The sequence below is a fragment of the Anomaloglossus baeobatrachus genome, chromosome 7 (assembly GCF_048569485.1).
Source record: "Anomaloglossus baeobatrachus isolate aAnoBae1 chromosome 7, aAnoBae1.hap1, whole genome shotgun sequence".
Taxonomy (NCBI): domain Eukaryota; kingdom Metazoa; phylum Chordata; class Amphibia; order Anura; family Aromobatidae; genus Anomaloglossus; species Anomaloglossus baeobatrachus.
This window is the reverse complement of record NC_134359.1, coordinates 289,177,137-289,202,154: the sequence shown is the minus strand read 5'-3', so window position 1 is coordinate 289,202,154 and position 25,018 is coordinate 289,177,137. Positions and strand designations below refer to the sequence as shown.

The window sequence follows — 25,018 nt, the reverse complement described above, 5'->3', positions numbered from 1 at the left end:
AAATAATCTGGACTCTATGGTAGGGCTACCTGTTGGGTATGTTTGGGGGGACTATGTTTGTCCAGGTTTGGATGGACCCACCAAAGGCCAGTTGGGTTGTCCCGGTCTATGGCCACGTGTAGGGGACCTTTTGGGAGTTTTGTGCAGTCTACTATGCGGAGGTGAGTGGCAGCTTTCCTTCACGGCTGAGTAGGCGCACCGGTTGCTGAAGACGCTCTTCCAGACGTCTTTCACGGAGATGAGAAATTGATCTGTTCAAACAAAACAAGAGACAAATTTGGAAACATCTCTGATTAAAGTTGTATGAATTGAAAGAGACCTGAATCCAAAGCTTTCATGAATTTTTCACAGCTCTCTGGTGGCAGAAAAATATTAAGACGGTATTAGAAAAATGAGATTTTATGTGTTTTAGGACCACGATGGCAGATACTTGGCTGTCAATTTTCTTTGGTATGCATAACTATGCGACCATTGTCAGGAGCGAGTGCCCTATTTTGTGCCAAATTTACATAGCTGACATCATTTTGTAGCAGTGATACCTTTTGTGATGAAATATCTATTAGTACATGACTGCAGTCAAATTAGCCCAATTTTCATGAAATTAATAATAATAATAATTAATTTTATTCATTTATATAGCGCTATTAATTCCACAGCGCTTTACATACATTGGCAACACTGTCCCCATTGGGGCTCACAATCTAGAGTCCCTATCTGTATGTCTTTGGAGTGTGGGAGGAAACCGGAGAACCTGGAGGAAACACACGCAAACACGGGGAGAACATACAAACTCCTTGCAGATGGTGTCCTTGGTGGGTTTTGAACCCAGGACCCCAGTGCTGCTAGGCTGCAGTGCTAACCACTGAGCCACAGTACCGCCCAAATTAAGAACTCTATGTTAAGCAATTAGCTAAGATGGCCATATAGTGACCGATGTTGCCCATTAGCCAAAATGTAGTAGAAACCAGCATACCACATTATACATTTTTGTGGTGGTCCACTGTTATTTACTTTGTAGTATGAAACGAAAGGTAGTATACTGGCATTTACCACCCGTAGGAGATCAAAAGTACATATTTTTGCCCTACTTTGAGTAAATAGGAGCCTATAGATACTTTTATTATATGAGCCAGGAGCTTTATTGCATAAGAACATGTTCATTTACATATACGTTCCCGTACGTGCTGCCTATTTTTGTTAATGGATAGCACAAAGACATATACCGTACCCTGTTTTCCTGAAAATAAGACCTACCCTGAAAAAAAGCCCTAGCATGATTTTAGAGGAATTTTGGAGTATGTATGAAATATACCGTACTTTTCGTGTTATTTGAAACACCGGATTATAAGACGCACCACAAATGTAGAGGAAAAAAAAATATCACGCCCGTCTTTTAATTCGGCGGTGTCTTACTGGAGAGGGGGGCGGAAGCAGTGATGGAGCGGGGTCACAGGAGGCAGGGGCAGTGCTGGAATAGGTCAATGCTGTGGGTGGTGCGGCGGGTGTCCTAGATGCTCACTGCGGGTGCTGTGAGGCAGGAACATCCAGAAACCGTCCAGGCTTCAAAGAAATGGCGCCCAGAGTCAGCACGTGCATAGATGGAACTTTTGCTCAATGAGAAGCCGAAATCTCACCTGCGCATGCGCCACCTCCAAGTGCCATTTTCCTTAAGTCCGCTGCAGGGAGATCAATGGGCCGGAGGCAGCGTGTGCGCAAATGAGATCTTGAGCTGAGAGTTCCATCTGTGCAAGCGCCGACTCTGGGTGCAATTATTTGAAGCCCGCACAGCCGACATTTTCAGAATGAGGGCCCCCTCAGCACAGCCCACAGTGCACCGCCCACAGTAAGGCCGCAGGACAGCACCCACAGCCCATAGCATCCCCTGTGACCCCTCTCCACATCCCCCGGTAAGCTACATTCGGATTACAAGACGCACCCCTCATTTTCCTCCCAAATTTTTGGGCCGAAAAGTGCATCTTATAATCCGAAAAATACGGTAAGCCCTATTTAAAAAAATAAGCCCTATTTACAGTCAGGGCTGGTGTTAGGGGGAGTCAAGCTGCGTATTTTCTCTGGACACCCACTTTCTTAGGAACTCCAATGTTTGTATTCTGAGGATAAGATTGTTTAAAGAGCTTTGATGACTTCACAGGCATGTGACCAAAGGTCTCTTAATGGCAGATGTCTAAAAGAAAGCAACAGAAGATGGACTGGCATGCAGGACTGGTATTAGGGAGAAGGGAGTTGGAAACTGTGCAATTTCACAGGGCCCTCACTCTCTTAGGGGCCCCAGTATTTATAGCCTGATGATATGGAAGGATAGGCCATCAATGTTAACGTCTAGGACAACCCAGGACAGGCCATCAATGTTAAAGTCCAGGACAACCCAGGATAGGCCCCCTATGTTAAAGTCCAGGACAACCCAGGTTAGGCCATCAATGTTAACGTCTAGGACAACCCAGGATAGGTGAACAATGTTAAAGTCCAGGACAAACCACGATAGATCATCAATGTTAAAGTCCAGGACAACCCAGGATAGGCCATCAATGTTAAAGTCCAGGACAATCCAGGATAGATCATCAATGTTAAAGTCTAGGACAACCCAGGATAGGCCATCAATGTTAAAGTCCAGGACAACCAAGGATACGCCATCAATGTTAAAGTCCAGGACAACCCAGGATAGGCCATCAAAGTAAAACTCCAGGACAAACCAGGATAGGCCATCAATGTTAAAGTCCAGGACAACCCAGGATAGACCATCAATGTTAAAGTCCAGGACAACCCAGGTTAGGCCATCAATGTAAAAGTCCAGGACAAACCAGGATAGGTCATCAATGTTAAAGTCCAGGACAACCAAGGATAGGCCATCAATGTTAAAGTCCAGGACAACCCAGGATAGGCCATCAATGTAAAAGTCCAGGACAAACCAGGATAGGTCATCAATGTTAAAGTCCAGGACAACCAAGGTTAGGCCATCAATGTTAACGTCTAGCACAACCCAGGATAGGTGAACAATGTTAAAGTCCAGGACAACCCAGGATAGGCCATCAATGTTAAAGTCAAGGACAACCTGGGATAGGTGATCAATGTTAAAGTCCAGGACAGCCCTGTTTAAATCTTACTCTTATCATGTACTTTGTGTTTACAAAATTAAATTTTTTAAACAAAGCATTTTCCATAGATCAACTGTAAAAACACAAAAAAAGTAAAACTTTTTTTTTCAGTCCTCTTATAAAAAAAAGTAAAAACCTGCTGTAAAACTAATCCAGTACATTTGGATTATACTTGTATTTTTTTTTATTAAACTGTCCACAATTCTTGCAACCTGCGTTCACATTGATGCATGTTTACCATTTCTGTGTTGTGTAAAACTGTGTATTCTGCATTTTGCGCCAATTAAAGAGTTAATTTGCAACTCTCAGTCTTCTTTCACCCACATTCGGGTTCTTGCATCTCGGCACTTAAGTCTTTTTTGTTTTGTTGGAAAAGTCTCAGGGCGGTAAAGTAGGAATGGTACAGGCTACTTGCATTATTCATATTAAACTGAGCCAAGAATATAGTGTTACAGCACAAGAGGACGGCCACTATATCTTGGCTTCCTACTTCTCGGTGCTCTGCAGAAGCGTCGCTACGGTTTGATGTAACAGGAATCCCTCCGGACTTATACTGGGAGTCTCTAGATTTCTCAAGTCTCCGTTAAGAGCGATATACTTACATGGATCTACCTGTTTCCCTGGAAAATGAACCTTGTGGATTCCTGCAAAGAAGAGACAGTTTACAAAGTGACTTTTCTTGTGAGCCAAAGGATGGGTGATTTGGTCATCATGCCACAACCAGAGCAAGGTAACTGAAGATATTGATTGCAATGAGCTTGGTATTCATGAGCATTTTGCATCTGTCTCAGAGCCGCCTGGAAGCACAGAGTATTTTTTCTTAATTAATGCAAAGACTTTGGTTGCACTTGCGTTACTATTTAATTCCATTCTCCATATCACCTAACAGCATGAGCGTTCCATTTCGTAGAGTTTTAGATCTGCAATTTGCTTTTTGTGTTCTCAACCTGAGCGCTTACAGAACGTTGCTGCCCTATATCATCTCAGAGACGACAGAGACGTTGCACCGTTTAGTATCCAGAGAGGAACACTAGAATGAACTTGGAAAGTTACCATTATGGGCGGCAAAAAAGGTGATGCGAAACCAGCCAAGCGAGGTGGTGGAAAGGAATCACCCTCCAAGCCTGAACCCAAGGGCAAAGATGAAAAGAAAGGCGGTAAAGGTAAAGAAAAAGATGATAAAAAGAAAGGAAAGGATGCCAAGAAAACAAAAAAGGAAATAGTAAGCGAGGAAGAAGAGGAGGAGGAAGTGTCGGAGATAGAACGTGGTAAAAGTGAAGACGATGAAGATGAAGTCCCAGCGGCTAGAGGAAGGAGAGGAAGAGAAAAAGGTGTGGCAGCCCTGAAAGGCGCATCTAAAGCAGTGGCCGGAATGAATAAAGGTAAAGGAAGAAAAGATCCAGTAGAGGAACCAGAAGTTTCCAAAGCAAAGGATCAAAAAAAGGATTTAGCAAGAGCCCAACTAAAAGGGGCAACAAAGGCGATGGCTGGACTAGCCAAAAAAGCAGCAGCTCCTCCTAAGAAAAAAAGAAGTTTGAAGGCAACATCTAAACTTTTCATGAAATTCGGGCAGCTAAGACCAAGGAGATCGAAAAAAGGTCACTTCAAGACAGCATCCAAACTGTTTATGGGCTTAAGAAGAAAGTTTGCAGCTTCATCACTACTTGATAAGAAAAAGAAGTCAGCTGCCATGTTGAAAAAAACATCCAAGCTTATGGTGGGCTTACGGAAAAGCTCAGAGAAACAATTGCCAAAAGCTAGTGCAGCGAGTGATGGGTCAAAACCAAAGCCTTCATTTTTACTGATAAGATTAGGCGGTAATGCTCCAAAACAAGATCCTCAAGAAAAAAAAGGACCAGGGAAACTGTTTGGGGGGTTATTTGGCCGAAAAAAGGCAAAAGATAAGTTTAAACCAAAAGCTAAAATGCTTTCCAAAGTATCAGCTGCTGCCAACTGGTTGACCAGAAGATTTTTGTCAAAGAAAAGTAAATACATTCAGAATGAAAGAGCCATACAGGATGCTTGGCTTACTAGGATGGGAGCACAAAAGTTGCCATTCCCTTCACATGAGGAACTTGATAGATATAGATCTAATATGAAAAGGTTTCCAGGTGCTCACAGATTCTACGGCCAATATGAAGATGTCTACGGACATCCGAAGAACTTTGAAGCCTATCGACACCAAAGATTCCCAACACAAAGATACTTGCAACATGGGCCAGGAAGACACGATGATGCATCAACACAGTATTACAACTACGACCAAGAAGAATACAATTTTGATCAGAATGGATTTTACAATGAGGATGAAGAATTTCCATTTGCACATAACGGTCAATTTTCAGCGTATGATGAAGCCGAGGAAGAGTATGATAATTATCCTGGGTACCCCATGGAAGATGGCTACACTTCATATCAAGATAACATGGAGTATTATGATGAAGGCAACCATCTCCTTAAAAGTCAAAACTCTTATTTTCAATATGAGGTAGATGTTCACAATCCACACAATGCGTATTCATCATACGGTTATGACGGGAATCAAATGGATTATTCTCAAGATCCAATGAATCCATATGATCCACGGGAAAATGAGAACGAGTCATTTGGTTATTTTGATGGCCAATCTCCTTATTCTGATATGGATGAAACAGATGACTATAACAACTACCCCCATGGAATGAACAATGACGGTTACATGGTATCCCCATATGCAGAACCATTAAATCCATACGCCCAACCTTCAGATGATATCACAGATTATGATGATCCAGAAACAATGGAAGAAAATAATCATCAATATTACAAATCTGAAGACCAATTAGAAGAAGAATCTTCCTCATTATCCCGAAATAGGAAATATAAGCTTTTTCCAAGACCACAAGTAAAATTATTTGGCCGAGAGAGGTTAGATGTTCCACTACCCCCATCTCCACATATATCATTTACAGATTTTGATGATGATGAAGAAGAAGAAGATGGTGAAGATGAACCATTGCTTCATTCGAAGCAGCCTATAAATCTAAGAAATATTGGCGCTAAATCCCTTTTCGCAAAATCAGTTCACAGAAATTTTAGCCAGCCACATACAAGAGGAGTGCAAAAGTTACTATCTACAAAACCAATAGGAAAAAAATTCAATACACCCCATTATCAAGACAATTATCAAGAGCCGGATTTGCAAGACTTCTCCCCAAGAGCATTCGGTAGTCCTTTGGGACAATTTATGAAGAAGTCACTTTCCCCTAAGCCAATCTTAAAACGTAATGAGCATCAGTTCCAAAGGAGACCTCTATCTCCACCACCAAGGAATCCTTTTGCCGAGCCAACATTTGAAAGACCACGTTCTCCACTTCCTTCCCTGAAACGTGTTCAAATACCACAGCCTTCTACTGACTATCAGTCTGGAAAAAGCCCTTCAGCACAACGATTGGAGGCCTTACAGAAAGATCTGGCAGAAGAGCAAAATTCTACTTTACCTTACCACAAACGATTTGGCCATAAACTGGCTGGTATGGAGTCATCAAATGTTTTAAGAAGAACCAATATTTCATCTCCCAACACGAATACTGAAATAAACCCTACTTTACAGCAGTCGAAGCAAAGATTTCCTCCATCTCCTACTACTGTTCCAAGATTTAGTAACCAAGGAAAAGAAATATCTATGCCCCCATCTCCTAACCTTTCCACAAGGCAGAGACCACTTTCCCCAAAGCCTACTATGAATGCATTTGGCTTAAACAGATCTACTTCTGTCTCTCAAAATCAAGCAGAGTTTCATTCCTCTTTAAGACAGAGAGGAATGTCATCCTCACCTCCGTTAGGTAAACAAAATTATCCAAGGTCACCGTCACCTACAAGGGTAACTCACTGGAATTCCAACTCTAGCAATCTTCCCTCAGCCCATTTGTATAAACCAAATTTTCCGAGGTCACCTTCACCTACAAGATTGACACATTGGTCATCCAACTCTAGCAATATAAATACTCCATCTGTTGGAGTTCCCAGTACTATGGGTGCTGTACCCTCATCACCACTACCTACCATGAAGAGAGGAAACAGCTTTAGAAATAATCCTCTTCAACCATCAATGAATTCAAGAAGTGTCTCTCCATCACCCTCAGCAAGCCCAATGCCCCAAAGAATTGGTAGTTTTGCAAAAAAGGACATCCAAATGTCATCATCACCACCCTTATCCAGAAAAGCTTTTGAAAATCCCAATTTTTATCCTGATCATCAGAAATCTGCACAAATAACAAGAAGAATAGATGGAAATGATTATCAAGGAGGTTCTATGCAAAGACGAAGGATGGAAACTGAATCAAGGGAAGAAATCAAACCACTAACGATGAATCCATTTATGAAACATCTACGACGCACTGCTGATATGAAACCAAGAAGTCCATCCCCAGCACGACAATCAGTGTCACAGATGTCACCCTATAGAGAAGATAACCTAAGCCCATCTCATCCAAAGACTTTACGGCCGCAAAACATGTATGGATTGCCTAGTTCACCATCTGACCTAAGAAAGTCACCGGTATTGAACAGATATGATAGTATTAGAAGTTCTTCCAGTCTGTGTCCACCTAGCACTTTATCAAATCCTTCAAGGCAAGGAAGTGACCATCCCATGGCTCAAAACTTTCAAGAAAGTTCTTCACAATCTCCTCCTTTCTTTGATCCTCCAAGGTCCCCATTTCTGGGAAGACAAAATAGTATGAGAGGAGTTACAAATTCAATGCCACCTAGCCAAGCACCACCAGAACCTGGTTTCTACACACCAAGGGAATCTGCTGAGCCTTCCCCCCATTCTGTCGCATTTTCTGATCCCACACGGTCACCGATGCAGGGAAGACCTAGTAGTATGAGAGGAACTTTAAGTCGCTCATCCCAAAACCAAGTTCCCCAACCGATGGGAAGACATAATAGTATGAGAGGAATTACCAGGCCAATACTACCTAGCCCAGCACAGGGACAAGAAGATGGCTTTTACTCACCAAGAGGATCCTCTGAACCTTCCGCACATTTTGGCCCATTTTCTGATCCCACAAGGTCACCAATGATCGGAAGACCTGGTAGCATGAGAGGAACATTAAATCGCTCACCCCAAAGTCCAGTTTCTCACCTAGCAAATAGGCAAGGAAGCAGCCCAGTGATGAATAGAGACATGAGTGAGGGTTCAATGATGCCACCGTCTGACTCAACTTCGAATTCTAAAAGTCCATTCTGGAAACGATTTGGGCAGCCACTTGTGGGAATGTCTCAGGGTCCCCCTCCATCACAACAGATGTTACGGAGAGAAGAACCCCCAGTAACCAAACGTCTTCCAGAAAAACATTCAAACACATTTGGAAAAAAATTTGGCCAGATGGCAGGTAACCCAATTCAAAGGCCAAAGTCTCCAACTTTTTCTATGAAGGAAAATTATGGAGCAGGAAGTTTTATTCCTCCCTCCCCTCAAAATGTTAGACATCCTTATGAGGACATGAGAAGCATACCAAACCAGCCTCCAAATCGTAATCCTATGTCCTATTCAGGAAGCATGAGCCAATCAATACCTCCATCTCCTCAACCCGGGTTGAAGTCGTTAGGTGGGTTTATGTCTGAGTCCTTGAACCAAGCAAGCCAAGGATCCCTGAATGGAAGATCTAGTATTCATTTAAAATTTCGGGGATCTCCAACTTTGGCTGGTGCCAACCACTCATTCCCACGTCACCCGGCACCAAGGGATCCATATATGTGGCAAGGCCCTCCAAAACATCCAGCAGAGTACTATGATGGTGACTTTGAAGATGGCAATGGAAGATATGCTGTGGTAATGCCCCAGGTTCATCAGATGGAAAACTTTAGGGGTCGTGGTAGTCTACGAAATCGGCCTTGGCCCAGGCACCATGGTAGGAACTTTCGCGAGATGCCAGGAATGTGGGAATCTGAAAAATCCATGCGTAGACCTTGGACTGAAACCCTTAAAAGAGGTTCACAAAGGGCCAGAGAAAAAGTTGCCAATTATCTGACACATGGCAGCACCCGATCTCCCAAAAACTGGCAACAAATGGTCGGCACAAGAGGAAGATCTCAGATGAATAGCAAGGTGCGGTAATTATTCATCTTATTTTATGTTATTTTATAGAGGCATATAGAGATAGATGGATAGAGGGATAGATAGATAGAGGGATAGATAGATAGATAGATAGATAGATAGAGGGATAGAGGGATAGATAGAGGAATAGAGGGATAGACGGATAGAGGAATAGAGGAATAGAGGGATAGAGGAATAGAGGGATAGAGGAATAGAGGGATAGATGGATAGAGAAATAGAGGGATAGAGGGATAGAGGAATAGAGGGATAGAGGAATAGAGGGATAGAGGAATAGAGGGATAGATAGATAGCTAGATAGATGGATAGATGGATGGATGGATAGATAGATGAATAGATAGAGGGATAGATAGAGGGATAGATAGATAGAGGGATAGATAGATAGAAGGATAGATAGATAGAGGGATAGATAGATAGAGGGATAGATGGATAGAAAGAGGGATAGATAGATAGATAGAGGGATAGATAGATAGATAGATAGATAGATAGAGGGATAGATAGATAGAGGGATAGATAGATGGAGGGATAGATAGATAGAGGGATAGATAGATAGAGGGATAGATAGATAGATAGATAGAGGGATAGAGAGATAGATAGATAGATAGATAGATAGATATGCCCCATCATAAGCCATGGACTTCCATAGCCCCCATCCTAGAAGTGCCCCCACAGTCCCCACCCTGGATGTGCCCCATCCATCCTTCCTACAGTCCCCACCCACCATCCCCACAGCCCCAGTCCCTAATGTACACTTGCTTTGGCAAAACTAATTTGTATTTGGTCCTGCCAATAAAGCTTATTTGATTTGATTTGATAGATAGATAGAGGGATAGATAGATAGATAGATAGATAGAGGGATAGATAGATAGATAGATAGATAGATAGATAGATAGATAGATAGATAGAGGGATAGATAGATAGATAGATAGATGGAGGGATAGATAGATAGATAGATAGATAGATAGATAGATGGAGGGATAGATAGATAGAGGGATAGATAGAGGGATAGATAGATAGATAGATGGAGGGATAGATAGATAGATAGATGGAGGGATAGATAGATAGAGGGATAGATAGAGGGATAGATAGATAGATAGATGGAGGGATAGATAGATAGATAGATAGATGGAGGGATAGATAGATAGATAGATAGATAGAGGGATAGATAGATAGAGGGATAGATAGAGGGATAGATAGATAGATAGATGGAGGGATAGATAGATAGATAGATAGATGGAGGGATAGATAGATAGATAGATAGATAGATAGATAGAGGGATAGATAGATAGATAGATAGATAGAGGGATAGAGAGATAGAGGGATAGAAGGTAGATAGATAGATAGAGGGATAGATAGATAGAGGGATAGATAGATAGATAGATAGAGGGATAGATAAATAGATAGATAGATAGAGGGATAGATAGAGGGATAGCTAGATAGAGGGATAGAGAGATAGATAGAGGGATAGATAGATAGATAGATAGATAGAGGGATAGATAGAGGGATAGATAGATAGAGGTATATATAGAGGGATAGATAGATAGAGGGATAGATAGATAGATAGATAGATAGATAGATAGATAGATAGAGGGATAGAGAGATAGAGGGATAGAGGGTAGATAGATAGATAGAGGGATAGAGAGATAGAGGGATAGATAGATAGATAGATAGAGGGATAGAGAGATAGAGGGATAGAGGGTAGATAGAGGGATAGATAGATAGAGGGATAGATAGATAGATAGATAGATAGATAGAGGGATAGATAGATAGATAGATAGATAGATAGAGGGATAGATAGATAGATAGATAGAGGGATAGATAGAGGGATAGATAGATAGATAGATAGATAGAGGGATAGATAGAGGGATAGATAGATAGATAGATAGAGGTATAGAGAGATAGAGGGATAGAGGGTAGATAGATAGATAGAGGGATAGAGAGATAGAGGGATAGATAGATAGATAGATAGATAGAGGGATAGAGAGATAGAGGGATAGATAGATAGAGGGATAGATAGATAGATATATAGATAGAGGGATAGATAGATAGATAGATGGATAGATAGATAGATAGATAGATAGAGGGATAGATAGATAGAATGATAGATGGATTTCAGTAACCTTAGGTTAACCCCTGATGACAATGTTGTGAGAAGCTCTTTTTGTCCTTGGTCATTCTTTTTGGAACTCTAATCTCTGCCTTCAATCCATCGCGGTTATCAGTTTCAATCTGCTATGATTTGACAGGAGCACAAAACACAGTGATTTATCTCATAATACACGACATAAAGGAAAGTCTGAGGGAGATCGGAGGTCGCACACTGATCCCCACAACACAAAGAGATTTATGTAAATGTGGAGAAATGATCCTGCCCCAAGTCACGGCCATAAAAAAAGAGCACAGATATTTAATTAGGAAATGGATTACGTGAAAGTTTGGCAGCAATATAGAAGCTGAGGTCACACAAGGGGAACATGTAACACAAAGAGACAGACTCCATTACTGATAGTCACAGTACATCTTCCTGATGATATAGACCTTGTTGGTATAACCTAAGCATCTTCTGTATATAATTATATATGTACAGCCTGTATAACCTGGGCATCTCCTGTGTATAATTATATATGTACAGCTGGTATAACCTGGGCATCTCCTGTGTATAATTATATATGTACAGCTGGTATAACCTGGGCATCTCCTGTATATAATTATATATGTACAGCTGGTATAACCTGGGCATCTCCTGTGTATAATTATATATGTACAGCTGGTATAACCTGGGCATCTCCTGTATATAATTATATATGTACAGCTGGTATAACCTGGGCATCTCCTGTATATAATTATATATGTACAGCTGGTATAACCTGGCCATCTTCTGTATATAATTATATATGTACAGCCTGTATAACCTGGGCATCTCCTGTATATAATTATATATGTACAGCTGGTATAACCTGGGCATCTCCTGTATATAATTATATATGTACAGCTGGTATAACCTGGGTATCTCCTGTATATAATTATATATGTACAGCTGGTATAACCTGGGCATCTCCTGTATATAATTATATATGTACAGCCTGTATAACCTGGGCATCTCCTGTATATAATTATATATGTACAGCTGGTATAACCTGGGCATCTCCTGTATATAATTATATATGTACAGCTGGTATAACCTGGGTATCTCCTGTATATAATTATATATGTACAGCTGGTATAACCTGGGCATCTCCTGTATATAATTATATATGTAGAGCTAGTATAACCTGGGCATCTCCTGTATATAATTATATATGTACAGCCGGTATAACCTGGGCATCTCCTGTATATAATTATATATGTACAGCTGGTATAACCTGGGCATCTCCTGTATATAATTATATATGTACAGCTGGTATAACCTGGGTATCTCCTGTATATAATTATATATGTACAGCCGGTATAACCTGGGCATCTCCTGTATATAATTATATATGTACAGCTAGTATAACCTGGGTATCTCCTGTATATAACTATATATGTACAGCCGGTATAACCTGGGCATCTCCTGTATATAATTATATATGTACAGCTGGTATAACCTGGGCATCTCCTGTATATAATTATATATGTACAGCTGGTATAACCTGGGTATCTCCTGTATATAATTATATATGGACAGCCGGTATAACCTGGGCATCTCCTGTATATAATTATATATGTACAGCTAGTATAACCTGGGTATCTCCTGTATATAATTATATATGTACAGCCGGTATAACCTGGGCATCTCCTGTATATAATTATATATGTACAGCTAGTATAACCTGGGCATCTCCTGTATATAATTATATATGTACAGCTGGTATAACCTGGGCATCTCCTGTATATAACTATATATGTACAGCTGGTATAACCTGGGCATCTCCTGTATATAACTATATATGTACAGCTGGTATAACCTGGACATCTCCTGTATATAATTATATATGTACAGCTGGTATAACCTGGGCATCTCCTGTATATAATTATATATGTACAGCTGGTATAACCTGGGTATCTCCTGTATATAATTATATATGTACAGCCGGTATAACCTGGGTATCTCCTGTATATAATTATATATGTACAGCCGGTATAACCTGGGCATCTCCTGTATATAATTATATATGTACAGCTGATATAACCTGGGCATCTCCTGTATATAATTATATATGTATAGCCGGTATAACCTGGGTATCTCCTGTATATAATTATATATGTACAGCCGGTATAACCTGGGCATCTCCTGTATATAATTATATATGTACAGCTGGTATAACCTGGGCATCTCCTGTATATAATTATATATGTACAGCTGGTATAACCTGGGTATCTCCTGTATATAATTATATATGTGCAGCTGGTATAACCTGGGCATCTCCTGTATATAATTATATATGTATAGCTAGTATAACCTGGGCATCTCCTGTATATAATTATATATGTACAGCTGGTATAACCTGGGCATCTCCTGTATATAATTATATATGTACAGCTGGTATAACCTGGACATCTCCTGTATATAATTATATATGTACAGCTGGTATAACCTGGGCATCTCCTGTATATAATTATATATGTACAGCTGGTATAACCTGGGCATCTCCTGTATATAATTATATATGTACAGCTGGTATAACCTGGACATCTCCTGTATATAATTATATATGTACAGCTGGTATAACCTGGGTATCTCCTGTATATAATTATATATGTACAGCTGGTATAACCTGGGCATCTCCTGTATATAATTATATATGTACAGCTGGTATAACCTGTGCACCTCCTGTATATAATTATATATGTACAGCTGGTATAACCTGGGCATCTCCTGTATATAATTATATATGTACAGCTGCTATAACCTGGGCATCTCCTGTATATAATTATATATGTACAGCTGGTATAACCTGGGCATCTCCTGTATATAATTATATATGTACAGCTGGTATAACCTGGGCATCTCCTGTTTATGATTATATATGTACAGCTGGTATAACCTGGGCATCTCCTGTGTATGATTATATATGTACAGCTGGTATAACCTGGGCATCTCCTGTATATAATTATATATGTACAGCCGGTATAACCTGGGCATCTCCTGTATATAATTATATATGTACAGCCGGTATAACCTGGGCATCTCCTGTATATAATTATATATGTACAGCTGGTATAACCTGGGTATCTCCTGTATATAATTATATATGTACAGCTGGTATAGCCTGGGCATCTCCTGTATATAATTATATATGTACAGCTGGTATAACCTGGGTATCTCCTGTATACAATTATATATGTGCAGCTGGTATAGCCTGGGCATCTCCTGTATATAATTATATATGTACAGCTGGTATAACCTGGACATCTCCTGTATATAATTATATATGTACAGCTGGTATAACCTGGGCATCTCCTGTATATAATTATATATGTACAGCTGGTATAACCTGGGTATCTCCTGTATATAATTATATATGTACAGCCGGTATAACCTGGGTATCTCCTGTATATAATTATATATGTACAGCCGGTATAACCTGGGCATCTCCTGTATATAATTATATATGTACAGCTGATATAACCTGGGCATCTCCTGTATATAATTATATATGTATAGCCGGTATAACCTGGGTATCTCCTGTATATAATTATATATGTACAGCCGGTATAACCTGGGCATCTCCTGTATATAATTATATATGTACAGCCGGTATAACCTGGGCATCTCCTGTATATAATTATATATGTACAGCTGGTATAACCTGGGTATCTCCTGTATATAATTATATATGTGCAGCTGGTATAACCTGGGCATCTCCTGTATATAATTATATATGTATAGCTAGTATAACCTGGGCATCTCCTGTATATAATTATATATGTACAGCTGGTATAACCTGGGCATCTCCTGTATATAATTATATATGTACAGCTGGTATAACCTGGACATCTCCTGTATATAATTATATATGTACAGCTGGTATAACCTGGGCATCTCCTGTATATAATTATATATGTACAGCTGGTATAACCTGGGCATCTCCTGTATATAATTATATATGTACAGCTGGTATAACCTGGACATCTCCTGTATATAATTATATATGTACAGCTGGTATAACCTGGGTATCTCCTGTATATAATTATATATGTACAGCTGGTATAACCTGGGCATCTCCTGTATATAATTATATATGTACAGCTGGTATAACCTGTGCACCTCCTGTATATAATTATATATGTACAGCTGGTATAACCTGGGTATCTCCTGTATATAATTATATATGTGCAGCTGGTATAACCTGGGCATCTCCTGTATATAATTATATATGTATAGCTAGTATAACCTGGGCATCTCCTGTATATAATTATATATGTACAGCTGGTATAACCTGGGCATCTCCTGTATATAATTATATATGTACAGCTGGTATAACCTGGACATCTCCTGTATATAATTATATATGTACAGCTGGTATAACCTGGGCATCTCCTGTATATAATTATATATGTACAGCTGGTATAACCTGGGCATCTCCTGTATATAATTATATATGTACAGCTGGTATAACCTGGACATCTCCTGTATATAATTATATATGTACAGCTGGTATAACCTGGGTATCTCCTGTATATAATTATATATGTACAGCTGGTATAACCTGGGCATCTCCTGTATATAATTATATATGTACAGCTGGTATAACCTGTGCACCTCCTGTATATAATTATATATGTACAGCTGGTATAACCTGGGCATCTCCTGTATATAATTATATATGTACAGCTGCTATAACCTGGGCATCTCCTGTATATAATTATATATGTACAGCTGGTATAACCTGGGCATCTCCTGTATATAATTATATATGTACAGCTGGTATAACCTGGGCATCTCCTGTTTATGATTATATATGTACAGCTGGTATAACCTGGGCATCTCCTGTGTATGATTATATATGTACAGCTGGTATAACCTGGGCATCTCCTGTATATAATTATATATGTACAGCCGGTATAACCTGGGCATCTCCTGTATATAATTATATATGTACAGCCGGTATAACCTGGGTATTTTCTGTATATAATTGTGTATTGTGATTCCATCTGGTATAAGTTATGTATATTTACGTACATTATATATTAATATGATGCAGCTGTGGGACTGGTACATGGTGAGATTTAGTATAAATTTGCATCCATGTGTTCCTGGTAGATTTTATCCCTTCATTTGGCATACTGATATATCTTATATGATCATTGTAGTAGAACTTGTTGCTCTGATATTATCATTTCTAAAGGTGGAAGAGTTTTATTATCTCTAGAAATGCCAAATATGAAGGGTATATCAGTGTATAGAAAATATTCTGTTAATCTCTCCCATGTCTGAAAACTTCTTTGTATCCAACTAGCACCAAACTGGATTATTTAACGGTCAGAAAGGAGGCAATGGAAATTATATTTCGGAGTTGACATTCTCCAGGAAAATACAGTCCAATGAAAATTAGTGTAAATCTTTTTATATAAAATATATTTAGAAATTATTTATTATTTTATCAGGAAAACATTTATAGCAATGTTTCGGAGACCAAAAAATTAAAAAAAATAATTAATAATAACTTTGACAATTGCTGGATCAGGGGAATTTTATCGGACATGGGAAACTATAAGGATTTTGGTGCATTTTTTTAAGTGTTAAAAACAAATAACAATAACACCGTTCTGAAAAAATGTGCACCAAATAATGACAGTGTGAATAGAGTCAAAATGTCATATATTGAGTAGAAACTTCATTTTCAATGAGTGCCGTTTACTAATATGGTGCAATGTATAAAGCAATGATCATGAGAACTGGGGAAATGTACGAACAACCGAGATCAAAAAGCTAAAATCAGATAAAAAGCTAAAAAAAGGTACAAATTTTGTATTTGGAATGCTTTTGTCACAGCTCTGTTGTGCGGAGCATTTTGCATTTGAAAATGCTCTGCTATGTGTCTTGTGCACTTTCTTACAGGTTGTCTTTCAGCACTAGGGTCCACACTGGTTTTGAGAGATGTCTTCACAGATGCGCCTCGTTCCTGGTGATGGCTCTGTTTCTTTTCTAGGCTTTCGCCAGTCGTACTTTCTATTTGCTCAGAGTGCTCTTGGCTCTTGTCTGGTGTAAGTGTTCTGATCTTGGCTTCTGACCTCGGACCTCTTCCTGACCACATCTCTGTCTGCTCCCTGAACCTTATATGTTACCTCCCGGCTTCTGACCTCGGACCTATTCCTGGTCACGTCTCTATTTGCTTCCTGAACCTTATACATTACTTCCCAGCTTCTAACCTCAGACCTCTTCCTGACCATGTCTCTCTCTGCTCCCTGAACCATATACGTTACCTCCCAGCTTCTGACCTCGGATCTCTTCCTGACTACGTCTCTCATTGCTCCCTGAACCTTATACGTTACTTCCTGGCTTCTGACCTTCGACTTCTTCCTGATTACATCTCTCTTTACTCCCTGAACCTTATACGTTACTTCCCTGCTTTTGACCTCGGACTTCTTCCTGATTGCATCTCTCTTTACTCCCTGAACCTTATACGTTACTTCCCTGCTTTTGACCTCGGACCTTTTCCTGACCACGTCTCTGTTTGCTCCATGAACCTTATACATTACTTCCCGGGTTCTGACCTCAGACCTCTTTCTGACCACGTCTCTCTCTGCTCCCTGAACCTTATATGTTACCTCCTGGCTTCTGATCTCGGAGATCTTCCTGATCATGTCTCTGTTTGCTCCCTGAACCTTATACGTTACCTCCCAGCTTCTGACTTCAGACCTCTTACTGACCATGTCTCTGTTTTCTCCATGAACCTTATACATTACATCCCAGGTTCTGACCTCGGACTTCTTTCTGACCACGTCTCTCTCTGCTCCCTGAACCTTATATGTTACCTCCTGGCTTCTGATCTCGGAGCTCTTCCTGATCATGTCTCTGTTTGCTCCCTGAACCTTATATGTTACCTCCCAGCTTCTGACTTCAGACCTCTTACTGACCATGTCTCTGTTTGCTCCCTGAACCTTATACATTACCTCCTGGCTTATGATCCCGGCTTGTCTGACTACCCTTTTGTTCATACTTCTCGTAGTGTCTAGCATCACAGCATGCATACATCTCACGAGGCGCACACTTCATAGCATTGTCCATAAAGCACATACTAAATGGAGATAAACAGTACAGATAAAAACAATGCAAAACTACTAAAGGTAACATCAAACTATGCTCTTGTGTCAAACTATGATGTTGTGTTCAGCTAGGCTATACACTTACCTTGCAGCCAGCACTTAAACTGAAACCTCGTCTGCTCACTATGTAACTATGTAACATTTTCAAAATATGTGAACTCTACATATACATGTTGCAATTTTTTGCTTTTTATTCCATTACTAGCAAATTACCGGCAGCTTCGCTCGCAGAAAATTATATGTTAATTTGTTGGCTATGCTTGCTAAGGTAAAATTTGCAGTTATGAAAACTTCCTCACAGTCACTATTTTAGTTGTCCACAGCAACCAATCAGATCTCAGCTTTCAGGCTATAGGCAACCAGAACAATTTCTTACTGTGAGGCAATTTTCATAAATGAGGTCTCAGTTACTTCTGCAGTGACTATAGGCAACCATAATGATCTTACTGTGAGGCACTTCTCATAAATTAGGCCTCAGTTACTTCTGCAGTGGCTATAGGCCATCAGAATGATCTTACTGTGAGGCAATTCTCATAAATGAGGTCTCAGTTACTTCTGCAGTGGCTATAGGCAACCAGAATGATCTTACAGTGAGGCAATTCTCATAAATGAGGTCTCAGTTACTTCTGCAGTGGCTATAGGCAACCATAATAATCTTACTGTGAGGCACTTCTCATAAATTAGGTCTCAGTTACTTCTGCAGTGGCTATAAGCAACCGGAACAATCTTACTGTGAGGCAATTTTCCTAAATGAGGCCCCAGTTATGTCTGCAGTGACTATAGGCAATCAGAATGATCTTACTGTGAGGCAATTTTCCTAAACGAGGCCCCAGTTACTTCTGCAGTGACTATAGGCAACCACAATGATCTTACTGTGAGGCAATTCTCATAAATTAGGCCTCAGTTACTTCTGTAGTGGCTATAGGCAATCACAATGATCTTACTGTGAGGCAATTCTCATAAATGAGGCCCCAGTTACTTCTGCAGTGGCTATAGACAACCAGAAGGATCTTACTGTGAGGCAATCTTCATAAATCAGTCCCCAGTTACTTCTGCAGTGGCTATAGGCAACAACCAGAATGAGCTTACTGTGAGGCAATTCTCATAAATGAGGCCCCAGTTACTTCTGCAGTGGCTATAGGCAACCAGAATGATCTTACTGTGAGGCGATTTTTAATGAATCAAGCCCCAGTTACTTCTACAGTGGCTATAGGCAACCAGAATGATCTTACTGTGAGGCAATTCTAAAAAACAAGGCCCCAGTTACTTCTGCACTGGTTGTTGATAGCCATCGCTATAGTTACATACTTTGGAGTGAAGTTATTAGATTGACCTACCTTAGCGATTATATGGCTACTGCCCCTTTAAGAGCAATTCTTTGGGTGCTCTTACTTTAATTACATAGTTACATAGTTTCTAAAGAACCTAAATTCAGGAAAGGGGGCCAAATCTCATGAAAAGGAGGGGGGAGACTTTGAGTTTTAATAGTCACCATATTTTTGGTCTGGTGTTAGACGGGCTGTGCAAAGTTTCACTTAGGTCAGATGGAAACTGTGGTTTTGTATTTAACAGGCTCTACATACATATTTTCTGCTTTATATATATATATACATATATATGTACTAGCTGTAGCACCCGGCGTTGCCCGGGATAATAACTGTCTCTCTCTGTCTCTCTCCCAGTCTCTGTCTGTTTGTCGCTGTCTGTCTGTCTCTCTGTCTGTGTCTTTCTTTGTCTGTGTCTATGTCTCTGTCTGTTTCTGTCTCTGTCTGTATTTGTATCAGTCTGTCGCCATCTCTGTGTCTGTCTGTCTCTCTCTATCTCTGTGCCTGTCTCTATATGTGTGTCTGTCTGTCTCTATCTTTACCCATCTGTCTCTTTCCCCATCTGTCTTTGTCTGTCTCTTTCTCCGTCTGTCTCTTTCCCCGTCTGTCTCTTTCCCTTTCTGTCTCTTTCCAGGTCTGTCTCTTTCCAGGTCTGTCTCTTTGCCCGTCTGTCTCTTTCCCCGTCTGTCTCTTTCCAGGGCTGTCTCTTTCGAGGTCTGTCTCTTTCCCCGTCTGTCTCTTTCCAGGGCTGTCTCTTTCGAGGTCTGTCTCTTTGCCGCGCTGTCTCTTTGCCCGTCTGTCTCTTTCCAGGTCTGTCTCTTTCCAGGTCTGTCTCTTTCCAGGGCTGTCTCTTTCCAGGTCTGTCTCTTTGCCCATCTGTCTCTTTCCAGGGCTGTCTCTTTCCAGGGCTGTCTATTTTCCCGTCTGTCTCTTTCCCCGTCTGTCTCTTTCCAGGGCTGTCTCTTTCCCCCTTTGTCTCTTTCCAGGTCTGTCTCTTTCCAGGGCTGTCTCTTTGCCCGTCTGTCTCTTTCCAGGGCTGTCTCTTTCCAGGGCTGTCTCTTTCCAGATCTGTCTTTTTCCAGGGCTGTCTCTTGCCCATCTGTCTCTTTCTAGGGCTGTCTCTTTGCCCGTCTGTCTCTTAACACATCTGTCTCTTTCCACGTCTGTCTTTTTCTGTCTCTTTATCCGTCTCCCCACCAACATCTTATTACCTCACACATAAGCTTCTTATACTAACAGTTTATTTTGTTCCTATAGCAACCACTGACAGTTGCTATTTATAGCCTGCAGCTCCCACCTCCATTCAGTTTAATGGAAGCAGGATTTTGGAGAGTAACTGTAAAGCGCAGGGTTACATTTTCCAATCAAAACATAGCCTATGATGTTCCCTGGGTCACATGGGGTGTCTGTGCATAATTTCGTGATTGTAAATGCGACGGTGCGGATTCCTTTAGCGGACATACACACATACATACATACACTGAGATTTAAATATTAGATTTGTTTATATTTTACAAAATCTCAGGGTAACAGATGGGGTAAGTATAAATATTCTTAGGCCACGCCAAAAGTTTATATTAAACAAAAAGCAGAGAAGGAGCATTAAAGGGCCATACATCATAATAAATAAATATTGAGACTCCTTGTAATGAAAAATTATTGACAAATTTATTTCAACATCACAGTAACAAGGAGACAACATTACAATTAATAGAAAAAGTGCATAAGTGCAGGAAAAATGGTTCCAGAAAAAGTTCCCAGACCGTGGGCCCCTGCCATAGTGGCTAACATCACTGGGTCAGCAGTACAAGTCCCAGTACATTATAAGTAATACATATATTGCCGCTTACCCATCAGGAAAAAAGGTGCAAGAGTGCTATGTAAACGCCCAGGCAGGGGTCCGGTACAGAGGAAGGAAGCCCCAACGTGTTTCGCTGCGTTAGCTTCTTCGGGGGGCAGTGTGTGGCCAGGGTACCGCATGGTGGGTCTTTATAAACCCCCTAAATATAATAGGGATTGTCTTCACCTGCGCCGCGCGCGTCCCGATCCATATCACCCATCCGTCCAACACTTCCGGCTCTCACCAGCGGAAGTGACTCTAACATGACGTCACCCTCCACCGCTAGAGAGATCCTCAGTGCGAGCGGAATGGAGAGAGGCGGGAGGCGCGCGCCGCGGACATCCCAGGTATGGGCAAGGAAGTGGGCGTCCCCAGCTTCACAAGACCATATTAAACATGGCGTGAGCCGCGTCATTAATGGGCCGAACCTAAGCATGTAAATACAAGTACCGGGGCGGACCTAAACACACTGTACAATACAAAGTGTGTGGTCCAGATCAAACCCCGGACAGTAGTTAAAACTATACATTAGTACGGGCCATAACGATACATATACATTCAGGGGGTATATAAATATACCATGGAAATCATGGAAATCATAGAAGGAGCATATACTCCACAGGAGCAGAACATAAACATAGTAAAATCACATATATAACAGGGGGAAATGTGTAGATACAAGGTATTAAATGTAACACCATCTCCATATATTTTTTCTCTTTATTTATCCTGTATCCTTACTCCACTTTCACCCCTATCATTAGGTAGTATAAAGATCAGTCCAATGTATATATGTTCCGGTCCTAGTGAACAATAAACATCCCAAACGGGACAGAATGGTTTCTTCCACAGATGGAATTCATAGATATTCCATGGTTCAAGGAAAATATGCAGAAAAGACACACCATTAGAGGCACCTATACAAAGAAAAGCCACAAACACAAAACAAAAAAGAGAAAAGGAAGGGAACGAAAATTAAAATCAATTAAAAACAACACATATGTGAAATCCACACATGGGTTGCCCCCAGAGAGACAGAAGAGATTTAAATAAGAACCAATTATTCAATTGTGTTCCAAACAATTTTTTACAAAAATGACGAGAAGCTCAATTTCTCATTGAGACCGTTCGGTGTCATGGTCCCCAAACGGACTATCCAGCTACATTCCCTTTGGGCAAGGGCCTTGCTGTAATCACCCCCCCCCCTCGTCCCAAGGTGTACCACGTCAATGCCCCTCACCCTAAAATGGGTGGGGTCACAGCCATGCCTCACCTTGTGATGACGGGGTAATGTGGTCAACCGCGGATCATCCAACTCAAAATCAGGTGCCGCTAAGATGTTCCTCACGTGTTCACGTGTACGCACCCTTAACTCCCGCGTTGCGAGTCCCACATATACAAGGTTGCACCCACATGTGGCATAGTAAACCACATTACTTGTCCGACAAGTAATGTGGTGTCGGATCTGAAATTCTCGACCACCATCAGCCGATAAGAACGAAGTTGCCCTTACCATGTTGCGACAGGCAAGACATGTGCCACAAGGGAAGAACCCCCAATGTGGTTCCCCACTCCCAAATAAGCGTGGCACCCTGGCCACGTAATGACTACGGACCAGGGTATCACGCAAATTGAAGGCCCTTCTCGCTGTCTTTGGTGGACAGTCTGGTAATTTTGGTCCAATGGATTTTTACTATGTTTATGTTCTGCTCCTGTGGAGTATATGCTCCTTCTATGATTTCCATGATTTCCATGGTATATTTATATACCCCCTGAATGTATATGTATCGTTATGGCCCGTACTAATGTATAGTTTTAACTACTATCCGGGGTTTGATCTGGACCACACACTTTGTATTGTACAGTGTGTTTAGGTCCGCCCCGGTACTTGTATTTACATGCTTAGGTTCGGCCCATTAATGATGCGGCTCACGCCATGTTTAATATGGTCTTGTGAAGCTGGGGACGCCCACTTCCTTGCCCATACCTGGGATGTCCGCGGCGCGCGCCTCCCGCCTCTCTCCATTCCGCTCGCACTGAGGATCTCTCTAGCGGTGGAGGGTGACGTCATGTTAGAGTCACTTCCGCTGGTGAGACCCGGAAGTGTTGGACGGATGGGTGATATGGATCGGGACACGCGCGGCGCAGGTGAAAACAATCCCTATTATATTTGGGGGGTTTATAAAGACCCACCATGCGGTACCCTGGCCACACACTGCCCCCCGAAGAAGCTAACGCAGCGAAACGCGTTGGGGCTTCCTTCCTCTGTACCGGACCCCTGCCTGGGCGTTTACATAGCACTCTTGCACCTTTTTTCCTGATGGGTAAGCGGCAATATATGTATTACTTATAATGTACTGGACTTGTACTGCTGACCCAGTGATGTTAGCCACTATGGCAGGGGCCCACGGTCTGGGAACGTTTTCTGGAACCATTTTTCCTGCACTTATGCACTTTTTCTATTAATTGTAATGTTGTCTCCTTGTTACTGTGATGTTGAAATAAATTTGTCAATAATTTTTCATTACAAGGAGTCTCAATATTTATTTATTATGATGTATGGCCCTTTAATGCTCCTTCTCTGCTTTTTGTTTAATATAGATTTGTTTATATGTAGCAATATTATTACCTTAGCCCAATCATTAACCCTAAATCTAACCCTAAGCATAGCCCAATCTATAGCCCTAACACTAATTAACCCTAACCTTAGTTTATCTTGCTTAGCTTCGTAATTTCAGTTGCTGCCTATGCAGAGCGCAGGAGCTGATGACAAATTCATCTCCACTCCTGCGCTCCAGGTCGCAAGAAAGGGATGTTCTGACAATCAATTTAGCCACCCCCAGCTTCATCGTCTGATTGCCAACGCCCCCCCCTTTCTAGCAGCTATCATTGGGGTTCATGCAATCGCTCTCACAAAAACAACTGATTGATCTGAGGAGTGTCTAACAACCCCTTTAAAGAGACACGACTTTCAGAAATGGACCCTCTCAAGCTAAATGATTCAAATTGGGGATCCAAAAAAACCCCAAAAAATGCACCATATTGCACCATATTAGCAAATGCTCTCAGACTAGTGGCATGAGGCCGAGTCTCTGATCTCTAGGATCAATTACACTGTGACGACACCGCATGCAAATTGTATTTTACATGCTCTTGATTGACAAAGGTTTCGCCTTTATTGTACTTTAGGTATTTTCTTTGCGTTTTGTGGTGACAAGTGGTATAATTCCCTGCTAATTGTTTCCGAGGAATATGTAACATGTTCGTCTTAATGATTTTATATCTGGGAAATTTGCTATTGTGCAGAGTTATCATCCAAAAGTTTCTTAAAGGGACATGCCAGTTGTGCACCACATCCATTCTTTGCACTGCGTGTTGAATAAACATG

General features: G+C 41.0%; 1 protein-coding gene across 1 annotated transcript in view; it reads left to right on the top strand.

Moving 5' to 3' along the window:
* The first annotated feature begins 9,169 nt into the window (after positions 1-9,169).
* The window catches only part of MYO15A (myosin XVA), a 123,215-nt gene continuing 107,366 nt past the window's right edge, over positions 9,170-25,018 (top strand). Inside the window, exon 1 of the mRNA XM_075319461.1 lies at positions 9,170-9,207. Within this exon, the coding sequence (XP_075175576.1) occupies positions 9,196-9,207 (12 nt within the window). The 5' untranslated portion in view covers positions 9,170-9,195. The remainder of the gene's footprint in view (positions 9,208-25,018) is intronic.